This window comes from Equus quagga, chromosome 5 (genome assembly GCF_021613505.1).
Source record: "Equus quagga isolate Etosha38 chromosome 5, UCLA_HA_Equagga_1.0, whole genome shotgun sequence".
In the NCBI taxonomy this organism is placed as follows: domain Eukaryota; kingdom Metazoa; phylum Chordata; class Mammalia; order Perissodactyla; family Equidae; genus Equus; species Equus quagga.
In genome coordinates, this window is record NC_060271.1 from 28022831 (window position 1) to 28042107 (window position 19277).

At 42.1% G+C, this 19277-nt stretch overlaps 1 protein-coding gene across 2 annotated transcripts; it reads left to right on the forward strand.

The window, feature by feature from the left end:
- Positions 1 to 1136: 1136 nt before the first annotated feature.
- Positions 1137 to 17873, forward strand: RPA2 (replication protein A2). Of its 2 annotated transcripts, XM_046663285.1 has the most exons (9): positions 1137 to 1294; positions 1518 to 1624; positions 5633 to 5734; positions 5865 to 5978; positions 9790 to 9864; positions 10371 to 10487; positions 15076 to 15183; positions 15630 to 15724; positions 17171 to 17873. In XM_046663285.1, the coding sequence occupies exons 1-9, from the start codon at positions 1282 to 1284 to the stop codon at positions 17253 to 17255; spliced, it is 816 nt and encodes a 271-aa protein (XP_046519241.1). In that variant the 5' UTR covers positions 1137 to 1281; the 3' UTR covers positions 17256 to 17873. The 2 variants fall into 2 exon arrangements, with proteins under 2 accessions (XP_046519241.1, XP_046519242.1); XM_046663286.1 differs by lacking the exon at positions 5865 to 5978.
- The last annotated feature ends 1404 nt before the right edge of the window (positions 17874 to 19277 follow it).

The window sequence follows — 19277 nt, forward strand, 5'->3', positions numbered from 1 at the left end:
TTTCCCTGTTATCCAACCCACCACATTTAGTTTTCCTGCCTGACCCAGGTTATCATTTGAGTTTGTGACCCTGCTCCAGGCTGTTCAAGAAGGTATAGTAACTATACTGGTTGATGGAATCAGACTTCCTGGGCTTGAATGCAGATTCCCATAACAGCCTGCCTGTGCCTCCATTTCCGGATCTGTAAAATGGGGGTAATAACGGTACTTACTTACCTCACAGGCTTGAGTTAATAAATGTAAAGTGTTTAAGATAGTGCCTGCAGCTTTAGAAAAAGAAAATAAAAATGGTCCAGGAGCCCCGGGACCATGTCTATCTTATTTACAATTGAATCTCAGTGGCCAGCACAGAGAGCTTGCAACAAAAGACGCATCAATAAATCTTTGTTAATAAATGCGGGGAAAGGGAGTCTAACAATCTACAGTAGTATTTAGGGCAAGGGACAGACAGACGTGTTCTACTCTGTATAGGAGGGGCACAACCACGGGATATGAAGCACAGGGGAAGCAACGGAGGATGCGCAGCTGGATTAGACTGCGTGGGGGGGGCGGGGGAATCCACAGATCTTGTGAAAGGCCGTCTGGGGAAAACGGAGTAGGTTTCTTGCAACCTGACTGGGGAAAATCCGGACCAGGAGATGCGGATACAAGAACACAACTTGGCTCCTTACGGAAAGGAACAAGCAATTCCACGAAGCGCGGTGAGGCCAGCACAGCGCATTCCTGGGATACGCAAACGCAGCGCGACTGCCGGGCGGCGACGCCGAAGCAAGAACTCTACTACAGCCCTTTAGATTAAGGCGTCGTCTGATTGGTACAGAGTTTGGTGGGCACAGGAGGACGCCCAACGAAGGAAGTGATGTAAGGTGTCACTCACTTGACAGGGGTGGGATTACATGGGACGAGATGCGGAAGTAGTGTTTTGATTGGTTGTTTTCTTGAGACACCACCCAATCAGCATCTTGCCGCTCCTTGCTTCCGTTGGTGCCGCTTGTTTTGCCCTTAATAAAGATGGCCGCAGAGGCGTCCGGCCCTGGTGGGAGCAGAGTGCGTATTTTCAGGAGCGTGACGAGAGAAGACCGGAAAGAGCGTAGGATTCGTGAGCATTGATTGGCTGAAGCGAGAAGCCTTCTGGACGCTGATTGGCTTCGTCTTTCGCGGGAAGGAGTTTGTGGCGCCAGCGGAAAGTAGATACAGCGGCAGCGTCGACGGGTTTCTGAGGTGTCCGGCGAACCCTCCAGGCCGGAACCTTCTGGGCCTCTTTCCTGAGGAGTCGTGGTCATGATGTTCAATAGTAATGATGAGTGGGGCGGAGGAGGATAGAGTCGCAAGAAGGACGTAGCGAAAGGGCGGGGGTGGGGGACGGGCGGGCGGCGCGGCGGGTGGGGCCGGGGAGGGTGGTGGGGCAGGCCGGGCGACGCCGGGAGAGGTGGGAGAGCCGAGGTCTGAGGCGCCCTGGAGTCGTCGGAGTCCTGGGAAGCGGCGCCGTTACCGACACTGTTGTCGTTTGAAACCAGGTGGCTTTGAGAGCTACGGCAGCTCCAGCTACGGGGGAGCCGGCGGCTACACGCAGTCGCCGGGGGGCTTTGGCTCGCCGACCCCTTCTCAGGCCGAGAAGAAATCGGTGAGTTGGGAGAGCGCTTGGTCCCGTTTCACCCCGTCCCGCACCTCCCGACTCCGCCGTGCGAGGACGCCCGGGCGGCCGAGGGTGCTGAGCGCGGCCCGAGCCGGCGCCCACCCGCCGTGGGCTCCCCGCGTCCTCCCGTGCAGTGCCGGACGCGTGGGGAGTGGCGTCGGCCCCGGGTTCGCATCCGCGTTCGCCTGGCCGCGTGTGGAAATTTACCGGGACGGCTAGTGAGTCCTGTCGTTGCACACGGTCCCCAGCCCTCTTGGGAGTCAGTTTTGCGCCTGCTAAACGGGATCCGTGATACACCCTTCGGGGCTGTTGGGAGACTTCAGATATGTATAAAGTACCCCAGAGTCACTTTCAGTAATGGTCCCAGGTGCTTTTGTTAAAAAGAACACGAAAATAAACAAAATAAAAAGAACACGAGCGTTGGAGCCACAACAGCGGGTCCCGAGTCGGCTTTGCGCTTTAACCGGTGGCGTGGCTTCGCTGAAGCGGCTTGAACCGTGTGGCCCGTGGTCTTTGTCGTCTGACGGCGGTGCTGGAACGACTCCCGTCGCGGGGTGGCTCTGAGGGTTCTGAGGAAGGGAGCGGGTAGGAAAGTGATCGGTAAACGGCTGTCCAAACGGTCGGTGTTCGCGCTCTCGGAAGGGAGTTTGCATTAACAACTGCTGATGGTTTCCTCCTTTAAAGACGGGTGGATCTGCCTTCTCCTTGAGTGTCAGTCACATGCCGTGTGAGGATTCAGTATCCACGGGTTCCGCGTGTGTACTGTGATACGCTTTCTCCTAAACTGTTAATTCGTGGGCGTGTGCTGGTGGGAAGGAATTCATTGTTAATTCCCATGTTTGGACGTTGCTTTATGTTTTTCGTCTAAATTGTTTCGTATAATCCCATATGGTATTGATTGTTTACTCGGTTGCACAACAGAGGCTCAGGGAGATGAGGGGGCTGCTTGAGCTTACATAGCTGGTAAGTAGCTGGAACCAGACAGTGCACCTGTGATGCTGAGCAAACCCAAAGTCTGATGAGCAGTTTCTTCTCTCTAGTATAGTTTTCTTTCTTTCTTTCTTTCTTTTTTGGTGAAGAAGATTGGCCCAGAGCTAACATCTGTGGCAGTCTTCCTCTATTTTATATGTGGGATGTCCCCACAGCATGGCTTGATGAGCGGTCTGTAGGTCTGCACCCAGGATTCAAACCTGTGTTCCCCGGGCCACTGAAGCAGAGTGCATGAACTTAACCACTAGGCCCCGGGGCCAGCCCCATATTGTAGTTTTCCTTTTCCCAGGAAGACTAGAGGAGGCTCCAGTCCTCTAACGTTGTCTTCCTTGAGGCTGTGAAGAGAAAGCAAAAGATAACTGGTTCTCATCTTTTCTCCCTAAGCTTAACTATTTTTCTTCCTTCCAGTGGTTAGAATTTTTATCCCAGGATCCCTAGCTTGGGCTGTGTATTAAGACAGCTTTTCAGACAACAGTGATGGTTATAAGCTGGAGATTCAAACCCAGGTCTTTTTGTTTTTAAATCTAGTGCCTTTTCCACAGTAAATGAGATAAACGCCTTATCTAAAATGTTTCCTATCCACTACAAACCTATTATATTCTGTTGAACCATGTGAAATTCCCAGTACTGAGCATTTTTCTACCTATAAAAATGGTGATTTCATACAGCACTGTCAGAGTAGCCTCTGGTTCACAGTCAGCTAGAAAAAAAAATTTTTCAAAATTAAGCATGCTTGTGCTGGCACACTCTCTGAATCTCTTTGGAACAAACCAGGATCTCCATGCAATCAGTTCCTGGCACGTAGTAGGTGCTCATTTCAAAAGAAGGTATCTCTGATTTGAGATGAATTTGAAGGTCCTACTAACACCTGTCATTAAATGTAACTTTCTTAGCTGAGGAGTAATATTTGTTGAACACGTACTACCTGTAGAGATTGGTGTTAGCGTTTTTATATACATTGTGTGTTTCGTTTACAATTTGAAAGGTGGATATCCTCATTTTGCAGAAGAGATGGTGCTGTGTCCAAGGCCGTGGAGCCGGGATTTGAACACAGCTCTCGAGGACTGTCTGCCTCCAAAGCCATTGTTCTTGCTCCTGTTAACCATAGTCGTTCTTAGTTTTCCTATGCTGAAAATACAATGAAAATCTAACCTGTGATAGGCGAAAACAGTATATCGTAGAGAATGAGAGCGAGAACATGGGACCTCAGCAAATTTTAAATCTAGAAATACTAATATAGCTTAACTTCACGTATAAAGTACCATAAAGTAAAGGTGAAAAACAGTTGATTCCTTTGCATCCTTATTAAAAGCTGTTGCAGGTGTAAAGGGTGAGGACCAATAGCTGGCATCGTAATTGCTCACATTTATTGAGTGCTTGCAGTGTGCCAGGTAGTATTCTAGGTACTTCACCGTATATTTAATTTTCATAATGATTTTATCATTCCTAGTTTTACAGGTGAGGAAACAGGTCCAGACGAGTTGAGAAACATGACATGAACACATCGCTCCTGAGTGGTAGAGCCGTAATCTTAACCCCCAAGCATGGCTGCTGCCTTTTGTGACCTGCACTGGTGGTTGGCTGGGCTTACTTTATACCAGCGTTGCAGCGCTCACCGTTCACAATGATGCTTCAGCAGTGGGAAATGTTGCTAGTGTTGTGGACCTTCAGGGCAAAACTGCGACTGTTAAATCCATGAAGGCCAAGAGTCTACTATGTTCCGTCTTAACAGAACAGCTATTGAGTTGCTTCATGTTGATTTCTGACGGGAAGAACTCTAATCTTTAATCCACCATGCATTTTCTGCCTTGTACATATTCTCTCTCTGAGTTTGTGGGGATACACACTTGGCCTCAGCCTCTGATGTCCATTCCTTACCCACTGTTTTTTTACTGTCACAATTTTCATGCTTCAGAGTACAGCCCTAATGCTCCCTCTTCTCAAAAGGACCATTAAATTTTTGTAAGGGGCCAGCCCACTGGCATAGTGGTTAAGTTTGGGCACTCCGCTTCGGTGGCCCAGCATTCACAGGTTCAGATCCCAGGCACAGACCTAGCACTGCTTGTCAAGCCATGCTGTGGTGGCATCCCACATAAAATAGAGGAAGATTGGCACAGATGTTAGCTCAGGGACAATCTTCCTCAAGCAAAAAGAGGAAGATTGGCAACAGACGTTAGCTCAGGGCCAATCTTCCTCACAGAAGAAAATTTCTGAGATATCACATAGCGCATCTCATCCATAGTGTGTCAAGACCATGTTTGTTACTTACATTTGTACCTCCCTTTGGTTAGGAATGTGTTGAGGACAAATCCTATCCTGTTTTTCTTATCTTCATGTCACCTAGACAGCCCCTGGCCAGTGGTAGGCAACAGTATGAGTCTGCATTGTTGGTGGGCTGCTTTAGGATGTGATTTGAGTGTCCTCTAGACACTCTTCCGCCCATCACATCCTGTCCCTTCCCTCAAGATGTCCAGTGTGGCTGAGCATTTGTCCCATTTCCCCCAGGACTTCTATCTAATTGTCAGAACATCTGTCCTAAAGGACCTGTGCCTCTAACTTTTTATCACGAGACTTAGAGCAACTCCAGAGTGCTGCCTCTGCTGGCCATTGCTTACACCCTTTCCAGTTATCATCTCATCCGGCACCTGAACTGCCAGCTCCAGCTTACCTTCATCCTAACACGAGTTTCCTCTTTGAAGGTCTGGAGACGGGTCACCCTTCCTTATGCTGTGCCTACTCTGCCTTCTCATTTTGACGCGTCCCTAGTGCCACACAGACTCACCCATTCATCGGGAGCTTTGGAGTCAGACAAACTGACTTTGAATTCTCAAGTGTGGCATTATTATTAGCTATATGAGCCTGGTTTCCATCTCTGTGAAGCAAGGATAATGAGGTTCATTTTGAAGATTCAGTGTTATATATGTAAAGTGCTTGGCACATAGCACTGATAAATGAGTTATAGTTACTATTTTCTTAATTGAATTTATGCGTACTTTTTCTTTTCAGAGAGCCCGTGCCCAGCACATTGTACCCTGCACCATATCTCAGCTGCTTTCTGCCACTCTGATTGATGAAGCGTTCAAAATTGGGAATGTAGAGATTTCACAGGTGTGTAAAATAATTTGTGGAAGAGTCACTTAATCATATGAAGAATGAAATAAAACTTACTTCGTTTAAAGATACATAAATGTTGCTTTGGTTTCCAGGAAAACCAGACTTTTTTTTTCTTCTGATCTAGGTCACTATTGTGGGTATAATCAGGCATGCGGAGAAAGCTCCAACCAACATCGTTTACAAGATAGATGACATGACAGCTGCACCCATGGATGTTCGCCAGTGGGTTGACACAGATGTAAGCGTTTGTTTTTAAATTAGGGTGGGGTTACTTTGGGACTTTGGAGATGTCGAACTTTTTTAGTCATACTTTTTAAAAGTTTTCCTTACTATAAAAATAATACGTAAGCAAGACATCAAAGGCAGAAACCCTAAAATGAAAGGTTTATACATTTGATTTCATAAAAATTTAAAACCTTCTAAAGATCCCAAAATACTATAAACAAAAGGCAAGTGACAGGAGGTGCTAGAATGTAAACTTCGTGAGAACAAAGATTTTTATTTGGTCACCACTGTTTCCCCAGCACATAGGACAGTGCGCATTACATAGTAGCCCTCAGTAAATACTGTTTAAGTGAATGGGAAAAATTTTTGTAACATATTACAAACATTTAAAATTTTTAATTAATAAAAGCTGTTACAAAGCAAAAAAAAAAAAAACTGCACCTTAGAAAAATGGGCAAAGAAGATACACAGGTAATTCATAAAAGATGAAATGCAGATTATAACAACAATAACAAAAGCAGGTTTAATAAACATTAAGATACCATTTTTAAGTTGGCAAAGGAAAAAAAAGAATGATAATGTCCACTTCTGGTGAGAACAGTAGCTGACATAGTGCCTCTCGTGCTTAAATATTTGTTAAATGATTTGTTCTTGTTTGTCTAAGGAAGTAGATACCATCCTACCCTGATGGTATGACTATAAATTGGTATAACCTTTCTCAGAAAACAGCCAATGATCAAAATCATCCATCAAAAATATTGACCTAGCACTCCACTGCTGGAGATTTGCATTAAGGAAATAATGAAAGACATGCAAAGATTCGGTTGTAAGAATGCTGATCATGGCATCACAGTCATGCGCCACATAACGACATTTCAGTCATTGACAGAGTGTGTGTACAACAGTGGTCCCCTAAGATTAGTACCATACAGCCTAGGTGTGTAGTAGGCTATGCCATCTAGATTTGTGTAAGTACACTGATGTTCGCACAATGATGGGAATGGCCTAATGACGCATTTCTCAGAAGGTGTCCCCATCATTAAGCAACACATGGCTGTGTTTATAATGATGAAGAAAGCAATCTCAGAATGCTAGCAATAGAGTATTATTAATTAAACCGTGGTATATTTATGAAGTACTGCAAATGATGAATGTATGCATTGTCACAGTGTCTACCATAAATTATTGAGAGGAAAAGAGCATGTTATGAGGTAGTACGCATGGTATGACCGTGTTTTTGCAAAACAGCTTGTATATGAGTTTATATAAACACGGAGAAAAATTGACTGAAAGGAAATATATGCTTTTTATCCTGTTTTTAAATTTGTGTTTACTGATTCAGAATTATTTATATTTATTTGCTTTCTACCATGTGCCCTTTTTTTCCAGTTATTTTATTGAAGTCATAATGGTTTATAACATTGTGTAATTTCAGGTGTACATTATTATTTGTCAATTTCTGTATAGAGTGCATTGTGCTCACCACCAATAGTCTAATTTTTATCTGTCACCGTACATATGTGCCTCTTTACCCCTTTTGTCCCCTGCCCCAATCCCCTTCCCCTCTGGTAACCACTAATTGATTCTCCTTTTTATTTTTTAATTGGGCGGAAGGACTCTTGGTCTTTCATGTTGTTTGCAAAATACATTCATTGCACAAAATTTGGATAATAAACATTTTGCGTGCTCTTTTTACTTCAAGAACCACAAGTCATCTGCGGATGAATGGCTTAGTCATTATGCATTCTTTACTTTTAGTTTCTTAGAAAAATACAGGATAATTCATTCAGCAATTATTTTTGGAGTACCGATTCTGAACCAGACTGTGCTTGGTTTCATGTGTGCAAAGAATGAAAAAGACACAGTCTTTGCCATCAAGTGGGAAGATAGCTACTAAGATGCCTTATACTACACGTTCACATAAAATGTACCATGCTTACTAATAAAACATTTAAAAATCACCTGAAATCCCACATCCCAGAGATGACTACTGTTATAACACATTTTGGTAAATACCCTTTCAGATGTTTCTCTCTGCGCATCTGCACATACAGATATATGCATACAGTTTTACATAAAGGATGATATGGTATGCAACTGCTCTACAATCTGCTTTTTTCACTCAAAACTGTCTTGTGGAACTGATTCCTAACATCAATAAATAGAGATTTACATCATCATTTTTAGTAACTGCCTGTTCCATCATAAGGCTACATCATCCTTTATTTAATAGTAGACTTAAGGAGGGAGCATTAAGCTCGTTTCTGATCGTTTGCTATCATAGACAATGCCCCAGTGAGTATCTTTGTGTATGTCTCGCCATGATTATGAGATAATCTTCTTAAGATGAATTCTTTGAAACTAGGTTTTCTAGCTTTAAATCTGCATCGTACATTTTTCAGTCTTACATTTACATTTTTACATTTTTTACTGCCTTCCGAAAAGGTACCAATTTCTACTTCATTAGTGAATGAGAGTGTCCAGTTAGTTCTCACACCCTTTCTAACAGTGGGTTTTGTGAGTCTTCAATTTTATATGATAGTTTGAAAAATAGTCTTGTCAGTGAGAATTTTCTCATTCTTTTTATTTGGATTTCTTTGGTTTTAGATTGATTTTTTTTTTTTTTTTACTATATTTAATGTTAATTTGTGGGGTTTTCGTAAATTGTCTTTCAGTCCTTTGATTCCCCCACCCCCAGGAGTGCTTGTTTGTTTATTTTTGTTTGTAATGGCTTGAAAAATAGTAACTTATCATAATTAGACAAAAAATTTCTCTAGTTTGTCTTTTAACTTTGAAAAGCTTTTCCTAGTCTCAAATTATTTTTTTTAATTGTTTGTGTTTTCTATTATTTCTATGGTTTCCTTTTTTTTAATAAAGTCTTTGATCTATTAAGAATATTTTTTGGTAAAATGAGAGAAGTATGGATCCAGCTTTGCTTTTTCTAAGTGGTTTTAAAATGTTCTATGTGGAAATATAAAGTTTTATCTGTGGTATAGAGTCAGCTATGGAAAATAATAGATAAGTAGAGTGAAATGCAAAAAAAAAGTTGGTCTCCAGGTGATAGGATTGGGTTTTTAAAAATTTTTAAATACATATATTTTATTTTCTAGTTTTTTATAATTGTGTTTTATAATCAGAAAAGAACTAAGACTCAGCTTATATATTTTTCTTATAAATAATATGTACACGTTTTAGAGAACTCAAAAAGAAATATTAAAATCATTTGTAAGTATCCCAGTTAACCATTAACATTTTGGTTTGTATTTTCCCCCATATGGGAAACCAGCTTTTTTTATGTGTTACATCTGATTTTCCCAGACAATAAATAGAATCCTACATTATCATTTACAAAGGTGTGAAGTATGCCATTATTTGAAAGTGTACCTGTTGGATATTTAGGTTGTTTTAAAATTTTTAATGCTCTAAATTATGCCATATAAATATTCTTAAAGCTAAATCTTAATATATGTTCTTAATTATTTCCGTAAATTCCTAAAAGTAGAATTGCTATGCTGGTAAGTACATCCACCAGAAAGTTGTGTGCCTAAGAGCATTGAATGAGAGTCCCATAATTGTTTGCTTTTTTGATAACATGTATAGCATAGGACTTTGGAAGTAGACGTTACCTATAGAAATTTTAATTCTGTTTTCTGATGTTATAAAAAAGTAAATTCTAAAAGGCAGAGCAAACTAATTAGTGCCATATTAGAATCCTTTAGCTCTCTTACTTTATAACTTTCTTGTTCTATACGTAATTTAGAAATTCTAAAGAGTCTTTTACCAGCATCACTAAAACCTTGCTATGTGTGTATTTTATCTTTTAGGATACCAGTGGGGAAAACGCTGTGGTTCCTCCAGAAACGTATGTGAAAGTAGCTGGCCATCTGAGATCTTTTCAGGTAAAGTCGGAAAAAAATAACAGTTAAAATGTATTTGTATGAAGTGATTTCTGGATTCATGCCTGAGTTTAGGATACTTAAGACTTGATGAAGTCTTTATGTTCAGTAGGAGTTACACTGAAGTTATTTCATTTTTCTCTTCTTCAAAAGGAAATAATGAGTTTTTACCTTAACATAAGACTAACAGAATGTAGAGAAAGAGCAGGATCTCTGCCCATAGTTGCCATCTGTAACGTCTGTTAGGTGTAGATTTGGAGTCTGGAAACTAGACTCTGCTTGGTTGTCTAACCTTGGGGAAGTCATTGATCTCTGAGCCAGTTTTGCTTTTTTCCTTCCATTATTGACTATACTTGGATTAATGTTGAGTTAAAAATTTTAAGTATATATAACACATTTTCCCCACGTTGGCAAAATATTTTAACCAAGAAAAGAGCCACAATGTTTTGATCTGAAATTGACTTGAATGTGCTCATCCTTTATTCACAATTTTCTCTTTGTTTTAATAGAACAAAAAAAGTCTGGTCGCCTTTAAGATCATGCCCCTGGAGGATATGAATGAGTTCACCACACATATTCTGGAAGTAGTCAATGCACACATGATGCTGAACAAAGCTAACAGCCAGGTGAGCAGCTTCCCTCTCATAGTTTTTTCTCTTTCCTGGAAGAACATAGATAGTGTCTGTGCTCTGACTTTGATTTCCTAGACATTTTGAAGATCAAGCCAGAAGAAAGGCATCACTCAGTCCTTAGAACATTTTCTTCATGAGTTTTACTGTGTTATTTTATTCCAAATGAAGCACTCATCTTTCTATTAGGATTACAGGTTCCTCTGAACCCAGTGGCATGAATGGCTGAGGCTTAAGACACCCTTAAGTGTAGGCGCATAGGCTGAGTTTTTAGCTCCAGGATTGTCAGTCCATATTCAGAGAAAAACCCCAACTAGGACAGCCTTTTGCTGCTTTCCTTCCAACCTATTGGCTAAATAGGAAAAATTATGCACCATTATTTTGTCTCTGAAATTATATTTCTTGCTTCGTATTAAGATTTCTCAACATTATTTTCTTTTGTATGATTTAATTTGGCAAGTCCACCTAGGACCATATAAAGGGTTTGTTGATTCTTGTATTAGAATGTTTTTAGATGATTCTGGTGGTAAGGTGGAAGATTGGTTACAGTAGTAGAGACTAGAGAACTGATGAGCCATTTAGGATGCTGTGGTATCCTATTCTGTGCCAAGTGCTTTGTTAAGCACTGGGGATACAGAGATAAATTCATTCATTCCTTCATTTAAAAAATATTTCCTGAGCCTGGTATGTGCCAGTCATTATTTAAGGCTCTTGGAATACGGCAGTGAACAAGATGGATAAAGCGTCTGCCTTCAAACTTACATTCTTGAGAAAAATGGCCGATAAACAAGAAAACAAATATATAGTTTTAGGTAGTTATAGTTGCTCTGAAATAAGTATAAGCAGAATGGGAGAAAAGAGTGATGGAAGGAATAAGAATGGTACAATTTTAGATAGGAGAAGAAAACTGTAAGCAGAGGGAACAGAAAGTTAGAAGCTGTGAGGCTGAAAGAAGCTTGACATACCTGAGGCCAGTGAGAAGGGCAGAGTGTCTGGAGTAAAGCAAATGACAGGGAAAATGGTAGAGAGATGTAGGCAAGGAAGCAGGACCCAGATCATATAGGGCTTTGTAGGCCATAGTAAAGATTACTTTTCTAATTGATACTAAACCTGTAGAAGGTTTTGACTAGGGAGTGACATGGTCTGATTTACCTTTTAAAAAGCTCACACAGGCTACTGTATTGAGACTAGACTGAGGCACCAAGAATAGCAACAGAAGTAATTCGGGGGGGGGGGGGGTGCTGGCCCCATGGCCAAGTGGTTAAGTTCTCACACTCTGCTTTGGTGGCCCAGGGTTTCACAGGTTGGGATCCTGGGTGCGGACATGGCACCACTCATCAAACCATGCTGTGGTGGCATCCCACATGCCACAACTAGAAGGTCCCACAACTAAAAATAATACCACTATGTACCGGTGGACTTTGGGGAGAAGGAAAAATAAAATCTTTAAAAAATAAAATAATTCAGGGGAATGGTAGCAGCAGCTGGGATAAAGGAGTGGTTAGACTGATATATTTTGAAGGTAGCACTGACAGGACTTATTGGTGGGTTAGATAGAGGATGTAAAGAAAAGCGAGGGTTCAAAAATGACTCCTTGGTTTGGAACTTGAGCGACTAGATGAACCTAGCAGGTTTGGAGGGTAAAATCCAGCATTCTGTCTTGGACAGTGTAAGATACTAGTTAGATATCCACATGGGGAACAGAATGGACGGTTGGATATATAAAGCTGAGACTCAAGGGAGAGGTCAGGGCTAGAGAGAGAACTTCAGGAGTCATTGTTGTCTAGGTGATATTGAAAGCCTCAGATGAGATAACCACGGAGTTAAGGAGGTCAGAGATGCGAGCTCCAGGACACGCTAACCTTTAGAAGTCTGGAAGCAGGACAGGAACCAGTGAAAGTCAAAAAAGAAGCCCGTTGGGCAGGAGGAAAACCAGGAAATGTGATTCTGTAGAATATTCTGAAAAGAGTATTTTAAGAAGGAGAGAGTGGAGATCAATTGTAGAATGCTGCCTAAAAGTCAAGTAAGATGATGAGAAAGGTCTGTTATTGGATTTGGGAACACGGATCTTCAGAAGAAAGGCTTCGGTAGAAGATAGGGGGAAAGTGAGTTAAAAAGAATAGGATTGGTTAGAAAGTTTGGGGTATTTTTTTATTGCTATACTTCATAACATATATATATGTATCAAATGTTATAAAAATGGTTTTAAAGTGAGAATGGGTGGTTAGGGAGTAAACTGGGAGTTAGGGTGAAACTGGGAAGATAGACAATTATATTGAGGAGTAAATAAAACAGTCCTTTCTCTGAAAGAGTTTTTGTTAAGCTTTGGGAGTTCAGATCCCTTAAGCAGTGAAAGCAGGGAACCACAGAGAAGGGTTTCCTGTCCTGACCTGGACATCAAGAAAGGCCCCCTGGAGGAGGTGATGCCTAAAACAAGTCTTAAAAGATATGAGTACTTAACATATTTGATCTTCTGCCATCTTTATTTATTTAGTTTACTAGATTAAACATTGATTGAGCACATACTGTCCAGCAGGCACTGTGCAAAGATGGAGGGGCTTGTGGAGGAAAGTGACAAGCACACAGTGTGGTGGCTGCTATGTGAGGGAATGGGCCAAATGCTGTGAGAGCCAAGAATGAAGAACGTGACTAACTTGGCTTGGGGAATGTCAGAGAAAGCTTTACAAAGGCAGTGCAATTAAATTGGGCCTTAAAGGTTGAGAAGAGTGTTTACCAGGCAGATGAGAGGAGGAGCATTCCAGACAGGGAACAACATGTTCAGGTCAGAAGCCTGTTTGTGGATGGAAAGAAGTCCAAGTGCAGCTGGGGAGTAAAGTGTGTTGGAAAGGAGTGGTCAAGAATAAAATACAGATCCTGCCATCTAGTTCTGGCAGATCTTGAATGTCTAGGAGTTTTATATCATTTTCACAGGCAGGGGGAGCCACCTGAAAGCTTTTAGGCAAAAGAGTGATGCGATCAGAGTTGACTTGGGAGCAGTGAGGAGGCTTGATTGGAGTAGGAGAGACTAGCAGCTGAGATACCGGTCTGGGGTGATGAGGTCGACTTGAGCTGCACTGAGGATTGTGTCAGTAGGCTGTGATGATAGATTGTGGAAGGTGAGCGAAAGGAGACTCACAGATGACTGAAGTCTGCAGGATTGGGGTTGGGTTTACTAATTGAGATGGAATGTAGCAGGGCGAGCAGGTTTGGGAGGGAAATTAAATTTTTTTTTTTTTTTTTAAAGATTGGCCCCTGAGCTAACAACTGTTGCCAATCTTTTTTTTTTTTTTTTCTACTTTATCTTCCCAAAGCCCCCTGTACATAGTGGTATATCTTAGTTGCAGGTCCTTCTAGTTGTGGGATGTGGGACACCACCTCAACGTGGCCTGACGAGCGGTGCCATGTCCGTGCCCAGGATCTGAACCCTGGGCCGCCACAGCGGAGTGCGCGAACTTAACCACTCGGCCACGGAGCCGGCCCCAAGAATTAAATTTTTTGAAGTGTGTGAGATATCTAGGTGGAGGGGTCTGGTAGATGGCTGGGAACAAGGATTTGTGGCCTGGGAGGAGGTCTGGGATGAAATCCTAGGAGAGCTGTCAGCCTTTTGGGAGACAGGTAGAAGAAAAGGTTAATAAGGGGATACTGAGAAGGTGTAGTTTGAGAGGTCAGGGGAGAACTGGAAGAATATGGTATCAAGATACCTAGGGAGGGGTACCTTTCAAGAGTATGGTCAGCACTGTTTGTTTCTAAGAGGTCAGGTGTTATCAGGACCAAAAGAGACTGTTGGGTGTGTTGGTTGAAAAGTCATTGGTGACTTTGGTGAGAACAGTTTCAGAGCTGTGTTTGGGGAGAATCCAAATACAGTCATGTGTCTGTCCCTTAACAATGGAGGTACGGTCCGAGAAATGCATCGTTAGGTGATTGTGTTGTTGTGGGAACGTTGTAGAGTGTACTTAACACAAATCTGAATGGTACAGCCTCCTGCACACTGAGGCTGTGCAGTACTAATCTTATGGGACCACTGTCATAGATATGATCTGCTGTTGACTGAAACGTCGTTATGTGGCGCGTGACTGTAGTGGGGGGCTGAGGGGTGACTAAGGAGAAAGGAAATGAAAACAGTAATTATAGCCTATTATTTTTAGAAATTTGGTGGTAAAAAGAGAAAAGAGAGGGTGATTGGGAACTGTCTTCTTTTCTCTCCCTGTAATGCTTCATGCCTAGGTGACACTCAGTAAAATGCTTGAGTGATTAAGCACCAAGGATAGATACAATTATAGCAGATCTCTGGGTAATTTTCTTCTCAGTGCTAATTTTCCTCTGGTTCCTCTCACATCACAAAGAAAAGAAGAAGCCAGGAGGGACTTTTCTCTCTGTTTGCTATCATGTGCTTCAGAGGATTACTTTAACTTCTGTTGAAGTACTTATTAGATTATAGCCGTCCCTTCCGATGTAAGCAATTGTTACTGGGAAAACTGCTTGAATTGTTTTTTATAAGCAGCTCATTAACAAGCTATTTAAAATAGCAAGGACTGTGTTTAAATTGGTGAATTTTCTAATGTTGTGAACTTCTTTCTTAATTCAGCCCCCAGCAGGGAGAGCATCTATCAGCAATCCAGGAATGGGGGAAGCAGGAAACTTTGGTGGGAATAGCCTCATGCCAGCAAATGGCCTCACTGTGGCCCAAAACCAGGTAAATAAACACTGAGTGATTCCAGAAATGCAAAACACAGACAATCCTAAATTTGTTACTTCCTTAATGATTCTAGGGCTAAGTACCCAACTCATTTCTTTCTTATAAAGGGACTCAGATTACATAGGGAGCTGATTTAAAGTAGTTGCTCAGGGGCCGGCCCTGTGGCCAAATGGTTAAGTTCGCGCACTGTGCTTCAGTGGCCCAGGGCTTCGCTGGTTTGGATCCTGGGCACGGACATGGCACCGCTCATCAAGCCATGCTGAGGCGGCATCCCACATAGCACAACCAGAAGGACCTGCAACTAGAATATACAACTATGTACCAGGGGGCTTTGGGGAGAAGAAGGACAAAAAAGAAGATTGGCAACAGATGTTAGCTCAGGTGCCAATCTTTAAGAAAAAAACAAAAGTAATTGCTAAAATCTTTTCGATTTAAATTTTTAGGTGCTGAATTTGATTAAGGCTTGCCCAAGGCCTGAAGGATTAAACTTTCAAGATCTCAAGAACCAGCTCCAACACATGGCTGTAGCCTCAATAAAGTGAGTATTCGGTTTCCATCAGCCAGGGCTCCAAAATTGTACCCATTTCACCTCACCAGAGTTTTCTGGTAGTGAGAAGTGAGTTAAAAAAAGAAAAGGAAACTATCTGTTAACTGCCATCTTATTGACAGAAGGGAAGTTGTTCAATCATGGAAAAACAGAAAAAGGACTCACAAAGATGGTGCTACCCACCACATCACTCACTCATATCTTCATTCAGTAAATACTAAATCCCAGTATGTGCAGGGATATGATTTTGAGCAAAAATTGACTAGATAAATCTGACTTCTTATGGGTTTAGTCTGGAGGAGTAAGGGCCTTAGCTCCTGGTCCTCAGGTGTATAGTCCCATTGGCATTACTGTCCCTGCTGTGGAGCTGTGTGCTTCAGGCTATCTGGACCTGAAGGCATTAGGCAGTCCCTCCAACATCCATGTCCTGATTCCATGTTAGACAAGCAGCTTTGTGATTCCAGGAAACGGTGCCTTGTGGTGTTTGTGATAGTTATTTGTTAGTATGTATCAGTTCTAGGCCTACATAGAAAAAAAATGCTGAGGTCTAATTCCATTTCCGATTCTATAAAATGAGAGTATTATTCCTTTCTCAGAGTTGCAGTGATAATGAGGTACAGAATCACTGTCACATGGTAGATACTCTCTAAATTGTTACATTATTAAATATGCTACTGACACTGATCCTGAGGGCCTTGAAGTGTTTGAGGGTGTCATACCATTTCTGGAAAGAGCTTTCCATTACTTCCTACAATTTCCCCGAGGAGGAGTTAGAGGGTTGGTGAGTAGGGAAGGGAACCTGTAACCGCTGTTTATCCTAGGAGATTTTATGTGCCAGCTGGACTACAGCTTGAGATTCTTATTTCAATTTGCTTAGACTGATATTTAAGGGAGGCCATAATGTCTTGCCTTTGCACAGTTCAGGAGAGGAATCCAGGGTGGTCCTGATAGCCATTCTCTCTCCTTGGATTACCTCAGTTTTGTAATTTTATTGGCATATCTCCTTACAAGAGCCCTCTGTGAGCAAAATGGCTGTGAATTCTTAGCTAAGATAGAAAGTGAGCAAGTGAGTGAAGTTTGCATATTTGGCCATATCCAAAAGGCAATTTCCTTTCTTCTGCATTGGTTTGAAAATGAGCCTTTTGGGCTGGCCCCATGGCTGAGTGGTTGGGTTCACATGCTTCACTTCAGCGGCCCAGGGTTTTGCTGGTTCAGATCCTGGGTGCAGACACGGCACCACTCGTCGGGCCATGCTGAGGTGGCGTCCCACGTAGCATTACCAGGGGCACTCAACTAGGATATACAACTATGCACTGGGGGGCTTTGGGGAGAAGAAGAAAAAAAGATTGGCAACAGTTAACAGTTGTTAGCTCAGGTGCCAATCTTTAAAGAAAAAAATAATAGTGAAAATGAGCCCTTTTCTTTCCTTCTTTCTAGGCAAGCTGTGGATTTTCTTAGCAACGAGGGACACATCTATTCCACTGTGGATGATGATCATTTTAAATCCACAGATGCAGAATAACTGGATCTAATTGGGTACCTGAGATATTTTCCAGCTGGACCTATTTTCACAATCTCATGTCTCCAGCTGAGCATATGTTTGACCTATTGACTTCTAGGAAGTAGGTTTCATCTGTAAAAGGTCTCAGTTGACATCCTTTTGAAACTTACTGCTCTTTTATTGTTTTGAAGCTCAAAGGGAGATCACTTGACAGGGATGTAAACCAAGGTGGAATTTCTTAAAGAAGTTACAAATGAGCCATTTCTACAGCATCAGGATAGATGGAATTGGAAGAAGGATGCTACCAGGAGTCAGGCAGTGTTACTTAAACAACACTCGGAAATTCGATTCCTAAAATGTTTTCCATTGAGAGAAGATGAGCAGGACTAGGGCCTGTCAGCAGTGAGCTAGCCAAGAAACCTGCTAACCTCTGCTTGTTTTTGTTCCCCACTTTGGTTATGTGGTGTTACTTTCAGAATTGCACTTTCCTTCATCTTGTCATGACTGCTGCCGAAAGTGTGTTTTTATGAACATGAGGTTCTAGAGTGGTGGCCTCGGGGGCAGAGGAGAGGAAGAAGTGTTCTGTTTTGTACAAAATAAGTACATCCATATGTTTAATAAAATAGTTATATTATTGCAGAACTTGTGAAAATGTTCTTTTTCTTTTTGAGGAAGATTAGCCCTGAGCTAACATCTGCCAATCTGCCTCTTTTTGCTGAGGAAGACTGGCCCTGAGCTAACATCCGTGCCCATCTTCCTCTACTTTATACGTGGGATGCCTACCACAGCATAGCTTGCCAAGCAGAGCCATGTCCGCACCCGGGATCCGAACCGGCGAACCCCTGGCCGCTGAAGTGGAATGTGCAAACTTAACTGCTGCGCCACCAGGCTGGCCCCGATTTTTCTTTTTAAGGTGGTATAATTACTTTATCATCTGAGGCAGTACAGCATAGTTTGACTTAGATTTAAAATCCTGGATTTCCCGCTTTTTAGTTTGGCTCTTGAGCAGGCTATGTTCGCTCTGAGAGCCTCCATTTCCTCATTTATGAAAAGAGAATGGGGGCCCGCCCTATGGCAGAGTGGTTGGCTTAACACCCTCCACTTCAGCAGCCCAGGATTTTGCCGGTTCAGATCCTGGGTGCGGACGTGGCACCACTCCTCAGGCCATGCTGAGGCAGCATCCCACAGGACACAACCAGAAGGACCTGCAACTAGAATATACAACTATGTACTGGGGGGGGCTTTGGGGAGAAAGAAAAAAAAAAGAAGATTGGCAACAGATGTTAGCTCAGGTGCAAATCTTTAAAAAAAGAGAACAATGTTCTTTCCTTATAGTTTATTGTGAAAATCAAATAAAATAACATTTGTAAAGCATCTAGCATTGCCATTAATAGGGATTAGAAAGTAACCCTTAATTTTGACTAGCAGTGTATAATCATGGAACTGAATCGAATATCTACCATTTGACCTCAGATGAGTCTCTCTAAAGGCTTACAGCTATTTTTTGGCCAACTTAATCAGTTGCACTTCTCGTGGGAGAGGAAACTAGTTCAAAGATGTTTTTGACAACTCCAGAAGGTAGCCTGCGTCTTAAAGGAAAGAACTAATTCTGAGACAAGTTAATGAGGTGTAACATGCAAATAAAAATTCTATAACTGCTTTATCTGTTTCTAAATGAGATCTCCTGGCAGCTGTGTGGAAAAGGCCCCGCCCCTCTGGTTTCTAACAAAGAACAACAATCTGGCTGTTATTTTGTATATATAGAATCGTTCCCATCTGGGGAGCGGTGTTGATGCTTGAAAGTCAGTCAACCAGTATGTTGATTTGCAAGCACATCCATTCTCGATTAGTTCCTTCAGGACAGTGGCCACAAACAGGTTTTTAAAAATCACACATTTGAATTTAGAATGCACAAGATACTTTTATGAGTGGTTGACATCTCTTTCTAGTTATCACACCAGTGCCCTCAGATGGGCACAGCAGTAGCAGTGGTTCTGGGGGGAAGTCTTTTTTCTTTTGATTTTGAATTTGATGATTTAGCAA